Source organism: Salvelinus sp. IW2-2015, linkage group LG33 (assembly GCF_002910315.2).
Source record: "Salvelinus sp. IW2-2015 linkage group LG33, ASM291031v2, whole genome shotgun sequence".
Classification (NCBI taxonomy): domain Eukaryota; kingdom Metazoa; phylum Chordata; class Actinopteri; order Salmoniformes; family Salmonidae; genus Salvelinus; species Salvelinus sp. IW2-2015.
This window is the reverse complement of record NC_036872.1, coordinates 1,260,491-1,277,065: the sequence shown is the minus strand read 5'-3', so window position 1 is coordinate 1,277,065 and position 16,575 is coordinate 1,260,491. Positions and strand designations below refer to the sequence as shown.

General features: G+C 41.6%; 1 protein-coding gene across 2 annotated transcripts in view; it reads right to left on the bottom strand.

Moving 5' to 3' along the window:
• The window catches only part of LOC111958222 (serine-rich coiled-coil domain-containing protein 1), a 112,661-nt gene that overhangs the window by 30,632 nt on the left and 65,454 nt on the right, over window positions 1-16,575 (bottom strand). Inside the window, exon 10 of one of the 2 annotated variants that reach the window (XM_023979429.2) lies at window positions 15,292-15,327. The exons of the other annotated variant lie outside the window; for it this stretch is intronic. Within the exon in view, the coding sequence (XP_023835197.1) occupies window positions 15,325-15,327 (3 nt within the window). The 3' untranslated portion in view covers window positions 15,292-15,324. The remainder of the gene's footprint in view (window positions 1-15,291; window positions 15,328-16,575) is intronic. 2 annotated transcript variants of the gene reach the window in all.

Below are 16,575 nucleotides of genomic sequence, written 5' to 3'. Positions count from 1 at the left end.
TAAATTGTATTGGTCACATACACATCGTTAGCAGATGTTAATGCGAGTGTAGCGAAATGCTTGTGCTTCTAGTCCGACAGTGCAGTAATATCAAACAAATAATCAAACAAATTCACAACAACTACCTTATACACACAATGTAAGGGGATGGAAAAAGAATATGCACATATAAATATATGGATGCGGTATAGGCAAGATGCAATAGATTGTATAACATACACTATATACATATGAGATGAGTAATGTAGGATATGTAAACATTATTAAAGTGTCATTATTTAAAGTGACTAGTGATACCATTATTAAATCCATTTATTAAAGTGGCCAGTGATTTGAGTCTGTATGTTGGCAGCAGCCTCTCTATGTTAGTGATGGCTGTTTAACAGCCTGATGGCCTTGAGATTGAAAAACAGCTTCTGTCTCACGATCCCAGCTTTGATGCACCTGTACTGACCACACCTTCTGGATGATAGCGGGGTGAACAGGCAGTGGCTCGGGTGGTTGTTGTCCTTGATGATCTTTTTGGCCTTCCTGTGACATTGGGTGCTGTAGGTGTCCTGGAGGGCAGGTAGTTTGCCCCCGGTGATGCATTGTGCAGGCCGCACTACCCTCTGGAGAGCCCTGCGGTTGAGGGCGGTGCAGTTGCTGTACCAGGCGGTGATACAGCCTGACAGGATGCTCTCGATTGTGCATCTGTAGAAGTTAGTGAGGGTTTTAGGTGACAAGCAACATTTCTTCAGCCTCCTAATGTTGAAGAGGCACTGTTGCGCCTTCTTCACCACGCTGTCTGTGTGGGTGGACCATTTCAGTTTGTCCGTGATGTGTACGCCAAGGAACTTGAAGCTTTCCACCTTCTCCATTACTGTCCCGTCGATGTGGATAAGGGGGTGCTCCCTCTGCCGTTTCCTGAATGTCCACGGTCATCTCTTTTGTTTTGTTGACGTTGAGTGAGCGGTTATTTTCCTGACACCACACTCCGAGGGCCCTCACCTCCTCCCTGTAGGCTGTCTCGTCGTTCTTGGTAATCAAGCCTACCATTGTAGCGTCATCTGCAAACTTGATGATTGAGTTGGAGGCGTGCAAGGCCACACAGTCATGGGTGAACAGGGAGTACAGGAGAGGGCTGAGAACGCACCCTTGTGGGGCCCCAGTGTTGAGGCTCAGCGGGGTGGAGATGTTGTTTCCTACCTTCACCACCTGAGGGCGGCCTGTCAGGAAGTCCAGGACCCAGTTGCACAGGACGGGGTCGAGACCCAGGGTCTGAAGCTTAATGATGAGTTTGGAGGGTACTATGGTGTTGAATGCTGAGCTGTAGTCAATGAACAGCATTCTTGCATAGGTATTCCTCTTGTCCAGATGGGATAGGGCAGTGTGCAGTGTGATGGCGATTGCGTCATCTGTGGACCTATTGGGGCAGTAAGCCAATTGAGGTTGTTTTCAGGTATCAGGAAGTGATATGATCCTTGACTAGTCTCTCAAAGCACTTCATAATGACAGAAGTGAGTGCTACGGGGCGATAGTCATTTAGTTCAGTTACCTTAGCTTTCTTGGGAACAGGAACAATGGTGGCCGTCTTGAAACATGTGGGGACAGCAGACTGGGATTGATTGAATATGTCCGTAAACACACCAGCCAGCTGGTCTGTGCATACTCTGAGGACGCGGCTAGGGATGCCGTCTGAGCTGGCAGCCTTGCGATGGTTAACACGTTTAAATGTTTTACTCACGTCGGCCATGTTGAAGGAGAGCCCACAGTCTTTGGTAGCGGGCCATGTCGGTGGCACTGTATTGTCCTCAAAGTGTGCAAAGAAGTTGTTTAATTTGTCTGGGAATGAGACGTCGATGTCCGCGACGGGGCAGGTTTTCTTTTTGTAATCCGTGACTGTCTGTAGACCCTGCCACATACGTCTCGTGTTTGAGTCATTGAACTGCGACTCTACTTTGTCTCTATACTGTCGCTTTGCTTGTTTGATTGCCTTGTGGAGAGAATAGCTACACTGTTTGTATTCGGTCTGTTTCCAGTCGCCTTGCCATGATTAAATGCGATGGTTCGCGCTTTCAGTTTTGCACGAATGCTGCCATCAATCCGCGGTTTCTGGTTAGGAAAGGTTTTAATAGTCACAGTGGGTACAACATCTCCAATGCACTTCCTAATAAACTCACTCACCGAGTCAGCGTATATGTCGATGTTATTGTCTGAGGCGACACGGGAAAATCAGTCCATGTGATCGAAACAATCTTGAAGCGTGGAATCCGATTGGTTTGACCAGCGTTGGATAGACCTAAGCACGGGCGCGACCTGTTTAAGTTTTAGCAACAAGTCATGGTCAGATTTCCCGAAGGGAGGACGGGGGAGGGCCTTGTATGCATCGCGGAAGTTAGAGTAGCAGTGGTCCAGTGTTTTGCTCGAGTGAGTGCAACAATCAATGTGCTGGTAGAATTTAGGTAACCTTGTTCTCAAATTAGCTTTGTTAAAATCCCCAGCTACAATAAATGCAGCCTCAGGATATATGGTGTCTAGTTTACATAGTCCACTGAAGTTCTTTCATGGCCGTCGAGGTATCTGCTTGGGGGGGTGGGGGGGATATACACGGCTGTTTGTTTTTGTCGGCGTGACGCATGAAGAAACCCGGTGGCTGTACCGACTCTGACAACATATCCCGAGTGAGCCATGTTTCCGTGAAACAGAGAATGTTACAATCTCTGATGTCTCTCTGGTAGGCAACTCGTGCCCTAATGACGTCCACCATGTTGTCTAGAGACTGGACATTGGCGAGTAATATGCTCGGAAGCAGTGGATGTTGTGCTCGCCTTCTAAGTCTGACCAGGAGGCCGCTCTGTCTGCCTTTCCTGCGGCGACAACGTTGTTTTGAGTCGGGCTCTGGGATTAGAACCAATGTCCAGGGTGGAAGTCCGAACAAAGGATCTGCTTCGGGAAAGTCATATTCCCGGTCATAATGTTGGTAAGTTGATGTCGCTCTTATATCCAATAGTTCTTCCCGGCTGTATGTAGTAACACTTAAGATTTTCTGGGCTAATAATGTAAGAAATAATATGCAAAATAACAAATTACTGCATAGTTTCCTAAGGACGTGAAGCGAGGTGACCATCTTGCAGAGCGCACAATGGATGCTCTGGTCGAGGAGTAGGGTTGAGATCCGAGCGTTCTGACCTCACAACGGCAGTCAAGCACCCAAGCTAGCTGGCTAACATTGGCTAGCTTGTTAGCTACTTCCAGACACAATTGAGAGAACACCTCACTTCGGTCATTTTACTCGCCCTAGCAGAGCTGATTAGGCTGTTTTCATGTTATCCAGAGAGTTGGTGACTAACTGTGCTGCTTGCAACAATTTAATTACGCTTACTGACACCAGCCATATTCAACTGGTGTTGAGCGTTCGTAAATGTATCAGTTATTCTGCACTCTGGCACAGGTACACTCAGACGAGTGCTCTGAAATCGGAGTAGATCGTCAGAGTGAATTTGATGGGAATAATCAAGTGAATAAACGTTGGGTAGTTAGTTAGATAGCATATAGTTAATATACTGGCAAGTTTGATGTATTAGTAGCCAACTAACGTTAGGTAGCTAGATAACATCGGTACATACTGATGTAATGATAAGCTATGCGGTTCGTAAGGATAGCTTAGCAAACAAATTGTCAGCCAACATAACGTGTAAGGTAAATTTATTACATTGCAATTTCGAGTCTCATAGCAAAGGGTCCAGATACGTATGTAAATAAGGCACTTCTGTTTTTGCTTTGGTATTGTGTGTAGATTGATGAGGGAAAATGCTTTTTTAATCAATTTTAGAATAAGGTTGTAACATAACAAAATGTGGAAAAAGTCAAGGGGTCTGAATACTTCCCGAATGCACTGTATAGCCAGATGAGTCATGTCTCAGGCGATTGCTTAGTGTACTTTATTCCAGAAAAATATAACTATTTTCAACAGCGCTGACCGATCAACGCGAGCGAAGCAGAGCAGTGCGCTGTTTGACTAATATTGCCTGGGTTGTTCAGCATGAAAAATTGCTTTTTGATCAATGACTGTCACAGTTACATGATTAGATCGACACTGAAAGAGATGAGAGGACGATCAAGATGAGTTTAATTTCCAGTAAAAAAATAGGCCTTTGTTGGCTTTCTTACCTCTGCTTTTGTCATGTGTTTATACAGTATGAAGAACACTACAGAAACCATTGTCTACTCACTCGTGTAGACAAAATCTTAGACCAGTCGGGGGTGAACAATACTAGGTTGCATGCTAACCAGGGAACTATAATTCTGATATAGTCTCCTTTTAGCTTACAACTGGGCCCTGGCTAGAACTTTGGTTTTGTTTACATGATGATTCAAGAGAAAACCCGAAAAGCTTTAGGATGAATGAAAAAGTTTGAATTAAGCAGCCATTAAAATAGCCAACCAGGAAAGGAGCAGAGGCGAAAGATTTTGCCACTGGCTAATGCAGTGAAGCTACAGATGGTCGGGAGGGTCTATCATGGGACCCATATGGACACAGGTAGCCCGCACAGCTTGTGTTCATTACCTACACTTCAACCAAACTAGGCTCATGGGCGAGCCATAGAGGGATATTAAAGAGTAGAACATAACACAAAGTTTGAATGGGAGTCAATGATGCATCAGTCCAGATGCCAATAACACATTGACTCCCTAAACACTGAATGGATAAAACAGAGCAACATGCAAAACAAAGCAGGTTCAGTATATATTTTTTTATATATCAGGGATGAGAAACCCATTGTAGCTTAGTTGCGTAAGCACTTGATTAATCAGGGCCCTTTAACACAACTATTAAAACCAATAATGTTAGTTGCAGTAATTAAATCTAATGCTATTTTAATACTAGAAAAAAAACTTTCACAATAGCCAGATTCAAAATAGCCCATATCTGGCACTTGTAAAAGATATGAGTATCACGGCAGAATGTCAGCCGTTGTGGAACGATCATTCTGGTAATGTCGAGAGGAGGGCTTTGCTAAAAAACGGTTTAGCCTTAGACTTGCCATCACCCTTTGGGCTGAATGCTTCAGGGGAACAGAGACTGAAAGATCCCAAAATAAGCAGATTAGTTTTTATGCTCCAGGTCATGACTGAAAGCTTAGACTTTTCCACACCTTTCTCACTGGATTGTGCAGGAGTGATGCGAACCAACTCAACATCAAATTAATTACTTGTAAGGGTGTCTGTTGAATAATTAATGCCTCCACTTTCATGTCCTGCTCTGGTACAGAAAAAAACAAGAAGAAGAAAAAAGGAGGCCTTTTTTTTGAGGGGTTCGGTGTTGAAATGCCCAATTTTCAGTCCAACAGGGATGGCCGTGTATGTCTGCATTGTTCACAAACAGGACATAGTGTTACAAGTTTGAGCTAAAGGCTCCAGGAATAGACCGTGCCCTAAAGCAGTCTTAATAATACATCCCTCTGCCTGTCACTTAGGGTTAAATTCAACTAGAGCACCCCCACCTGTAGCAACAATAAGAAAACTCATACAGTAGGATTAAGTTAACAGAGACTGGATCGGCTGGTATGAAAACGCTGCAGGGCTGAGTGATGGAGAGAAATTTACACACACACACACACACACACTTCTCTATTAAGTGCAGGAGGCTAGCTTTCAAATGGTTCCTTCTACTAGATGTACATACATATTGGAAAAGCTCTGAAAAAAAACTATAATGACATGAAATTACCTGAATATAAATAGCACTTTCCACAAGGTCTTAAAGTGTTTTACATTATATAGGGAATAATTTACACCAGATTCAGCAGCAGGCCGTTCTTTTCTTGAGCGGATGGTCAGGGGGCCGAAACATAATTTGTAAACCGCAAATTGACCGCAAGAAGTCCAAACATTTGACTAAAAAAAATATTTAAAACCTTGCATAGATTTGTATACGTGCCTTCAGAAAGTATTCACACCCCTTGACTTTTTCCATATTTTGTAGTGTTACAGCCTGAATTTAAAATGGATTAAATTTAGATTTTGTGTCACTGATTTACACACAATACCCCATAATATCCAAGTGGAATTATGTTTTTAGAAATGTTTACAAATTAATAAGTATTCAACCCTTTTGTTATGGAAAGCCTAAATAAGATAATAAAAATTTGCATAACAAGTCACATAAGTTGAATGGATTCTGTGTGCAATAATAGTGTTTAAAATTATTTTAAAATGACTACGCCATCCCGGGTGGCGCAGTGGTCTAGGGCACTGCATCGCAGTGCTAGCTGCGCCACCAGAGTCTCTGGGTTCGCGCCCAGGCTGGGCTGGGTTCGCGCCCAGGCTCTGTCGCAGCCGGCCGCAACCGGGAGATCCGTGGGGCGATGCACAATTGGCATAGCGTCGTCCGGGTTAGGGAGGGTTTGGCCGGTAGGGAGGGTTTGGCCGGTAGGGATATCCTTGTCTCAGTATGTAAAAAAAAAAAAAAAAAAAAAAAAATTATGCACTCTACTGTAAGTCGCTCTGGATAAGAGCGTCTGCTCTTGGCCGGTAGGGATATCCTTGTCTCAGTATGTAAAAATGTAATAAAATGTATGCACTCTACTGTAAGTCGCTCTGGATAAGAGCGTCTGCTAAATGACTAAAATGTAAAAACTACCCCATCTCTGACCCCACAATTATGTGTAAGGTCCCTTAGTCAAGCAGTGAATTTAAAGCACAGATTCAACCACAAAGACCAGGGAGGTCTTCCAATGCTTCACAAAGAAGGACACCTATCGGTAGATGAAAAAGACATTGAATACCCCTTTGAGCATGATACAGTTACTAATTACACTTTAGATGGTGTATCAATAAACCCAGTCGCCACAAAAATACAGGCGCCCCTCCTAACTCAGTTGCCGGAGAGAAAGGAAACCGCTCAGGGATTTCACCATAAGGCCAATGGTGATGTTATAACAGTTACAGAGTTTAATGGCTGTGATAGGAGAGAACTGAGGTTTGATCAACAACATTGTAGTTACTCCACAATACAAACATAAATGACAGAATGAAAAGAAGGAAGCCTGTACTGAATGAAAATATTCCAAAACATGCATCCTGTTTGCAATTAAGGCACTAAAGTAATAATGCAAAAAATGTGGCAAAGAAATTAACATTTTGTCCTGAATTCAAATGAGGGGATTTGGCAATTTCAGCCATACCCGTTGCTGACAGATGTATGAAATCGAGCACACAGTAAGGCAACCTCCATAGACACACATTGGTAGTAGAATGGAACGTACTGAAAAGCTCAGCGACTTTCAAATCTTTCCAACACGTCAGCTTGTCAAATATCTGCCTTGCTAGAGCTGCCCCGGTCAACCGTAAGTGATGTTATTGTGAAGTGGAAACGTCTAGGCGCAACAACGGCTGAGCCACGAAGTGGTAGGCCACACAAGCTCACAGAACGGGACCGCTGAAGCTGCATCATGTTATGGGTATACCTGTAATCGGTAAGGACTAAGGAGTTAAAAAAAAAAAAAGCACAGACAATAATCTAGAGGGAAAAAAATGTTTCCTTGGTTCAGTCTGCTTTCCAACAGACACTGGGAGACAAATCCACCTTTTAGTAGGACAATTACCTAAAACACAAGGCCAAATATACACTGGGGTTACTTACCAAGACGACATTGAATGTTCCTGAGTGGCATACAGTTTTGACTTAAATCGGCTTAAAAATCTATGGCAAATCTTGAAAATGGTTGTCTAGCAATGATCAACAACCAACTTGACAGAGCTTTAAAAAAAATGAATAGAATAAATTGGCAAATATTGTACACTCCTGGTGTGCAAAGCTCTTAGAGATTTACCCAGAAATACTCACAGCTGTAATTGCTGTCAAAGGTGATTCTAACATGCATTTGAATACTTAAGTAATCAAGATATATTAGTGTATTTTCCATTAACTAACTTTCTTGTTTTCACTTTGACATGAGTATTTTGTGTAGATCGTTGACAAGAAATGACAACCAAATCCATTTTAATCCCACTTTGTAACACAACAAAATGTTTAAAAAATAAAGGGGTGTGAATACTTTCTGAATAGTTTGGGACAGATTTTCTAAATTAAATTAAAATTACTTGAAGCTAATTTGCTGGTGTTTTTACAGTCTTATGTCCAAGACAAAAGGGAAAATAAAATTCCACAATTTATCACTGGCTAAATCTATGACGTTAAAGTGCCTATTCACTCTGTTCCATCTGACTGCGCAATCCACATTCTCATCAGCTCAGCCAGGCAACTGATAAACTTGATCTCCACTATAAAAAGCATCTAGACATGCTCACATTTCTTTTAGACTAACATTTAGTTTTCAACAGCGGAGATTTGTATAAATCTTGCTGTCTGTCTCTCCGACATTTCCAACATTTGCTTCAATATTCAAATTTGATCTCCTGCTTTCCCATTTTTTTTTTTTTTTTAAATGTAACCTTTATTTAACTAGGCAAGACAGTTAAGAACAAATTCTTATTTACAATGATGGCCTACACCGGTCAAACCCGGACGACGCTGGGCCAATTGTGCGCGACCCTATGGGACTCCCAATCACGGCCGGTTGTGAAACAGCCTGGATAGAAGTGAACGTGTCGGGAGTCGGGACGAGACAGACAAGCAGGCAGCGTTTCTCAGCCAGTCGAAATCATGAATCGGCTGGCATCATTTTATGGATATACAGTTGAAGTAGGAAGTTTATACAGTTTGAAGTCGGAAGTTCCAGTGGGTCAGAAGTTTACATACACTAAGTTGACTGGGCCTTTAACTTCTTATGGCTGCAGGGGCAGTATTGAGTAGCTTGGATGAAAGGTGCACAGAGGTGCCCATAGTAAACTGCCTGCTCCTCAGTCCTAGTTGCTAATATATACATATTATTATTCGTATTGGATAGAAAACACTCTGAAGTTTCTAAAACGGTTTGAATTATGTCTGTGAGTATAACATAACTCATATGGCAGGCAAAAACCTGTTTGAATTGTTTCTGAGGTGGGAGATTTTCAACCAAGCTCTCATTGAAATTACAGCGAGATATTGATGAGTTTTCACTTCCTACGGCTTCCACTAGATGTCAACAGTCAATGGAACTTTGTCTGATGACTCTAATGTGAAGGGGGGCCGAAGGAGACAGGAATTAGTAATCACTGCCATGAGGTGACCACGCATTGAACACACGCCTTCACATGAGGAGAACCTCCGTTCCACCGCTCTTCTGAAGTCAATCTAATTCTCCGGTTGGAACGTTATTCAAGATGTATGTTAACAACATTCTAAAGATTGATTCAGTACATCGTTTGACATGTTTCTACTGACTGTTACGTAACCTTTGGACATTTCATCACGTTATAGTGGATGCGCTTTGTGACTTTGGAATTGTTTACCGCTAACGCGCTAACCAAAGTAGCTAATTGGACATAAATAACGGACATTATCGAACAAATCAAGCATTTATTGTGGACCTGAGATTCCTAGGACTGCATTCTGATGAAGTTCATCAAAGGTAAGGAAACATTTATTATGTATTTTCTGGTTTCTGTTGACCCCAACATGGCGGCTAATTTGGCTATTGTTCTGAGCTCCGTCTCAGATTATTGCATGATTTGCTTTTTCCGTAAAGTTTTTTAAAAATCTGACACAGCGGTTGCATTAAGGAGAGGTATATCTATAATTCCATGTGTATAACTTGTATTATCATCTACATTTATGATGAGTATTTCTGTTGAAATGATGTGGCTATGCAAAATCACTTGATGTTTTTGGAACTAGTGAATGTAACGCGCCAATGTAAACTCAGATTTTTTGTTATAAATATGAACTTTACCGAACAAAACATACATGTATTGTGTAACATGAAGTCCTATGAGTGTCATCTGATGAAGATCATCAAAGGTTAGTGATTAATTCTATCTCTATTTCTGCTTTTTGTGAAAGCTATCTTTCGCTGGAAAAATGGCTGTGTTATTCTGTGAATAGGCACTCACCTAACCTTATCGTTTGGTTTGCTTTTGTCGTAAAGCCTTTTCGAAATCGGACACTGTGGCTGGATTTACAACAAGTGTATCTTTAAAATTGTGTAAAATACATGTATGTTTAAGGAATTTTAATTTTGGGATTTCTGTTGTTTTGAATTTGGCGCCCTGCAGTTTCACTGGCTGTTGAAGAGGTGGGACGCTACCGTCTCACGTACCCTAGAGAGGTTAACAAGACACACCTGTTAATTGAAATGCATTCCAGGAGACTACCTCATGAAGCTGGTTGAGAAAATGCCAAGAGTGTTCAAAGCTGTCATCAAGGCAAAGGGTGGCTACTTTGAAGAATCTCAAATTTAAAATAGATTTTGATTTGATTAACACTTTTTTGGTTACTACATGATTCCATATGTGTTATTTCATAGTTTTGATGTCTTCACTATTACTCTACAATGTAAAAAAAATAGTAAAAATAAAGAAAAACCCTGGAATGAGTAGGTGTGTCAACTTTTGACTGGTACTGTATTTGGGATGATGTAAAATATGTATTGGTCTGATGTGATTAATAAGGAGCATCCAAACGCTGCACTTAAAGCACTTATGACATTTCTTGTTCCAATTATTGATAAACATGCACCTGTTAAGAAACTGACTATTAGAACTGTTAAGGCTCCATGGATTGGTGAAAAACTGTATAGTTGAAAGAGATGGGTTAAAAGAAGTGCCTAATAAGTGTGGCTGCACATCTTACTGCAAATTGAGAAATTATGTGACTAAACTCAACAAAAAGAAGAAGCTGTATTATGAAGCCAAGATCAATGATATAAAGAACGATGGAAAAAAACATTGGAGTACTTTAAAATAAATTATGGGCAGAAAGACAAATTCAACTCCATCTTTCATCGAATCAGATGGCTTATTCATCACAAAACCATTTGATGATTACTTCATTGGCAAAGTGAGCAAACTTAGGCAGGAAATGCCAACAATGAACAGTGAGCCATCGTATTCATGCAAAAAATAATAATCATAATGAAAGAAAAGCATTGCAAGTTTGAATTTTGTAAAGTTAGTGTCGGAGAGGTGGAAAATTATTGTTATCGATCAATAATGACATTGACAATTTAAATGGGAAGCTACTGAGGATGGTAGCTGACTATAGCCACTCCTATCTGTCATATTTTTAATCTGAGCAGAGTAAAGTATTTGGCCTCAGGCCTGGAGAGAAACCAAAGTAATTCCACTAGCCAAGAGTGGTAAAGCGGCCTTTACTGGTTCTAACAGCAGACCATTCAGCTTGCTGCCAGCTCTTAGCAAACTTTTGGAAAAAATTGTGTTTGACCAAATACAATGCTATTTCTCTGTAAACAAATTAACAATAGACTTTCAGCACGCTTATAGAGAAGGGTACTCAACATGTACTGCACTGACAGAAATGACTGATGATTGGTTGAAAGAAATTGATAAGAAGATTGTGGGAGATATGTTAGACCTCAGTGCAGCCTTTGATATTATTGACCATAACCTGTTGTTGAAAAAAATATATGTGTTATGGCTTTTCAACCTCTTCCCTATCGTGGATTCAGAGATATCTATCAGAGCTCAAAGGGTTTTCTTTAATGGAAGCTTCTCTAATGTCAAGGACGTAAAGTGTGGTGTCCCGCAGGGCAGCTCTCTATGCCATCTACTCTTTTCTATTTTTTCCAATGACCTGCCACTGGCATTAAACAAAGCAAGTGTGTCCATGTATGCTGATGATTCAATCGTATACGCATCAGTAACCACAGCTAATGAAGTCACTGAAACCCTTAACAAAGAGTTGCAGTCTGTTTTGGAATGGGTGGACAGTAATAAACTGGTCCTGAACATCTCTAAAACTAAGAGCATTGTATTTGGTACAAATCATTCCATAAGTTGTCGACCTCAGCTGAATCTGGTAATGAATGGTGTGGCTGTTGAACAAGTTGAGGAGACTAAATTATTTGGCGTTACCTTAGACTGTAAACTGTCATGGTCAAAACATATAGATTCAATGGTTGTAAAGATGGGGAGAGGTCTGGCTGTAATAAAAAGATAACACCATGCTCCAAAAAGCAAGTCCTGCATGCTATAGTTTGGTCTTATCTTGATTACTGTCCAGTTGTGTGGTGCAAGGAAAGACCTAGTTAAGCTGCAGCTGGCCCAGAACGGCACGTCTTGCTCTTCATTGTAATCAAAGGGTTGATATAAATACTATGCATGCCAGTCTCTCTTGGCTAAGAGTTGAAGAGAGACTGACTGCATCACTTCTTTTTATAAGAAACAATGTATTGAAAATCCCAAATTGTTTGCATACTTACACACAGCTGACACACACTTACCCCACCAGACATGCCCTTGACTTTTTCCACATATTGTTAGTTTACAGCCTTTTTCAAAAATGTATTAAATCGTTTGTTTTCCCTCATCAATCTACACACAATACTCCATAACGACAAAGCAAAAACAGGTTGGCCATTTTTCTAATTTATAAAAAAATATGTTTAAAAAATATATATTATGCGGAAAAAGTCAAGGGCCCAAGGCACTGTATATGTAATCCTTATTCAAGGATTCTCTTGAATGTTAGCAGCGTTGCATCACTCCTATAGTGGTTGAATGGCCTGACTTAACAGTAAAAGCCTCTGATCAGCAATCAATTAAAGGTGAACCTGTCTAGACTGGGGGAGGAATGGAGTGATGGGACTCGACTTCATGCATGATATAATCAACCATTACATTTTATATTTTCAAATCAAGTTCTTTACAATTCTCTCCTTATTTTGACTACAAACCTATTATTCGCCGAATTCTGCAAAACAATGCTCTCTTTACACAAAAACAAAGCCCACAAAATAAAACGCTATTCACTGTACGGTATCATCGTTTAAAGTCAAACGGTTACCATAATGGTCAGATAACCTCAGTTAAATCCGTGCCGCAGTCTTTAATCGTGCATTTATGCCTGAACCTTTGCCATTCTGATGAAGATTTTGTTCAGCTAATTAGCGTAATTAGCTGGGTCACATTTAGCCTGACCCTCGGTGGAATTGTGATCCCTCTTTGCAGCACCTGACCTTGACGACAATCCACCAGAGAGCTGCAACTGATCCACACGTTCCCGCACCGCAGAGTTCTCCCTTGACACAGCACATCGAGAGGCAGCAGCTCTCCCACCCCCTTCCTCTCTGGCCCTGTTTACAATGGCCACATCAATTAGTTACTTGTTTACCAAAGAGCACAGCGCAAACTGTCAAACGGAGCCACATGCACGCACACACTGACACAGAGAGACACACACACACATACAGGAAAGAGACTCACTGTTTGTAAGGATGCTTTACCCTTGCTTTTTAGTCCAGGACGCCAGCCAGAGCCATGCCTCCATTTTCATAGCGCGTAAGTTTTTTTTATTTGTATTTTACTAGGCAAGTCAGTTAAGAACAAATTCTTATTTTCAATGACGGCCTAGGAACAGTGGGTTAACTGCTTTGTTCAGGGGCAGAACGACAGATTTTTACCTTGTCAGCTCAGCTCGGGGATTCGATCTTGCAACCTTTCAGTTAGTAGTCCAACGCTCTAACCACTAGGCTACCTGCCGCCCCAATGATGCCTTTCTATAACACAACAGACCAAAGTCCCTGCCTGGGCTATGATTAATTAAACTCCATTATTCGTGCCCTTCAGAGCGGTCTGTCCAAGTTGGGCATTACTGATTCTCTGGGCTGGGCATTGTGCTGGCTGAACATGCACAGAAGGGCCACCTCCACTGGATCAATGGAAGGTGAATCTTGGCAACCGTAAGCGAGAGGTCTGCCCAGCCTGCACGCCGGACTCCGGGGCCCCTTTCAGCATTAATGAAACAGATGTCCCTTCATTAATAAGTCCATGTCTGGAGTCGTAATGAATGAATTAATGAAAGAATGGAGAGAGCGAGAGTGAGAAAGCAAGCGAGAGAAAGAGACGAGAGAGAGCGTGAGAGAGTGCAAACAGATGCTTAACATGCACTAAATGAGCCACTCCCTCTCACACACGTAATTACTGTGCACCACAGTTAGCAAAGGGAAGATGCTGAATGTTTTTCTACATATTCCACTGACTTTCAAGACACTTGGTAGGAATGCACTTAACTTGTGTTTGCATCATTAAACCTGTGTGTGTGTGTTATGAATGAACAAAGGGGTCTGACTTTAATGTAAGTACAGCGTCATGCGATATAGTGTCTTTATGGAAGTGTTATGAATGACCGAAGGTATCTCACTTCAAATTAAGTATTACAGGACACTAATATTGACACTTTTCTGTCAATATTATTAACATTCTGCTGTTTTATAAAGGACAGCCACAAAGTCCTAATTATGACTAAACCCTTCCCATTTCCACAGTTTCTGTTCAAATTTGATTTTAAACCTAATCCTAAATAAACGAAGGAAAGGTTTGATGCATTGGTCCATCAGACCTTTCGCGCATTTGGCCGGAAGTGTCTGGGAACGAGATTAGGTATAATGTGACTAACGGACTTCACTTTAGAGCGTGTTCCAACCTTCAGCACAACATGTCACCCTTTATAAAGCACATGTTTATATCATATTCGACATAAGATGGTTATGCCACATTGACATTGGTGATTATGTCACACGGATATGCCACATTTATGAACCATTTGTAAAGTATGACAAACGGCCATAGATGCTTTGTAACACATTTATGAAGTGCTTATGAAGGCTTTATAAGCTAAATGTCATTTAAAGCAGGACCCATTATACAATATAATCACCAAACCCCTTGCTTTCTACCAAGAGCAGAGACTTCACTACTGAATAACTGTACGCACACAAGAGTAGTGACTGATACAACAAAGACAATGTATAGGTACACTATACTACTTTCATATTCAAGCTATTACTCGCTATTACCGTTACCGTGTGAAAATCCAAGTGGGCAGAAATCGGCCATAGGATGACCAATGACCTGGTGGAAACGAGAGAGAATGCTCACCGACAGACAGTGATCAAAATGAAAGACAGGCCACCTACAGGGACAGTGGTTTAACGTGATTTGCCACCAATCAAGATGGGGAGCATGCAAATCAAAGAGATATGTTTTTTTTTCTCGGAACACCGGCTGTTATTTCCTAGATTTCGAATTTGATTTATTTTGGATGACCTTATTACAATGTTTCCTGTGTTTGGTGTTTCGAGGGAGGATTTGTAGGGGCAGGAGTGCCAACCTGCCTTGATTACAGACAGAATGGCACAGGCAGGCAGGCTGGGTGGATGCAGCACAGAGAGGGGGACCCCTTACCTGCACAGTGCCTTCTCGGTCACGTGATGCTGGTTACTGCGAAGCCAAGGTGGTGGATGGGAAAACAAAAGAACAAAACAACATGGAGAGATGAGATGAGCATGGCAGAGACAAACACATGAATACACACAACATGTAGCCCAGCCCTCTCACACACACACACACACACACACACACAAAGTACCGGTCAAAAGTTTCAGAACACCTACTCATTCAAGGGATTTTCTTTATTTTTTACAATTTTCTACATTGTAGAATAATAGTAAAGACATCAAAACTATGAAATAACACACATGGAATCATGTATTTTGGATGACCTTATTACAAATGTTTCCTTTGTTTGGTGTTTAGAGGGAGCAAAAAAGTGTTATATATCCAAATATATGTTTTATTGGAGATTCTTCGAATAGCCACCCTTTCCATTAATGACAGCTTTGCACACCTGGAATGCTTTTCCAACAGCCTTGAAGGAGTTCCCACATATGCTGAGCACTTGTTGGCTGCTTTTCCTTCACTCTGCGGTCCGACTCACCCCAAACCATCTCAATTTGGTTGAGGTCGGGGGATTGCGGAGGCCAGGTCCTCTGATGCAGCACTCCATCACTCTCCTTTGTCAAATAGCCCTTACACAACCTGGAGGTGTGTTGGGTCATTGTCCAGTTGAAAAACAAATGATAGTCCTACTAAGCCCAAACCAGATGGGATGGCATAATCGCTGCCGAATGCTGTGGTAGCCATGCTGGTTAAGTGTGCCTTGAATTCTAAATAAATCACAGATAGTGTCACCAGCAAAGCCCCCTAACACCATAACATCTATTCCTCCATGCCTCACGGTGGGAAATACACATGCGGAGATCATCCGTTCACCCACACCGCATCTCACAAAGACACGGCTGATGGAACTAAAAATCTCCAATTTGGACTCACGACCAAAGGACACATTTCCACCGGTCTAATGTCCATTGCTCGTGTTTCCTGGCCCAAGAAAGTCTCTTCTTCTTGTTGGTGTCCTTTAGTAGTGGTTTCTTTGCAGCAATTCGACCATGAAGGCCTGATGATTCATAAAGTCTCCTCTGAACAATTGATGTTGAAATGTGTCTGTTACTTGACTTCTGTGAAGCATTTATTTGGGCTGCAATTTCTGAGGCTGGTAACTCTAAATGAACTTATCCTCTGCAGCAGAGGTAACTCTGGGTCTTCCATTCCTGTGGCGGTCCTCATGAGAGCCAGTTTCTGTCACGCAAAATGACGCTGGAGAGACGAAGCAGGTACGGGGAGTAACAT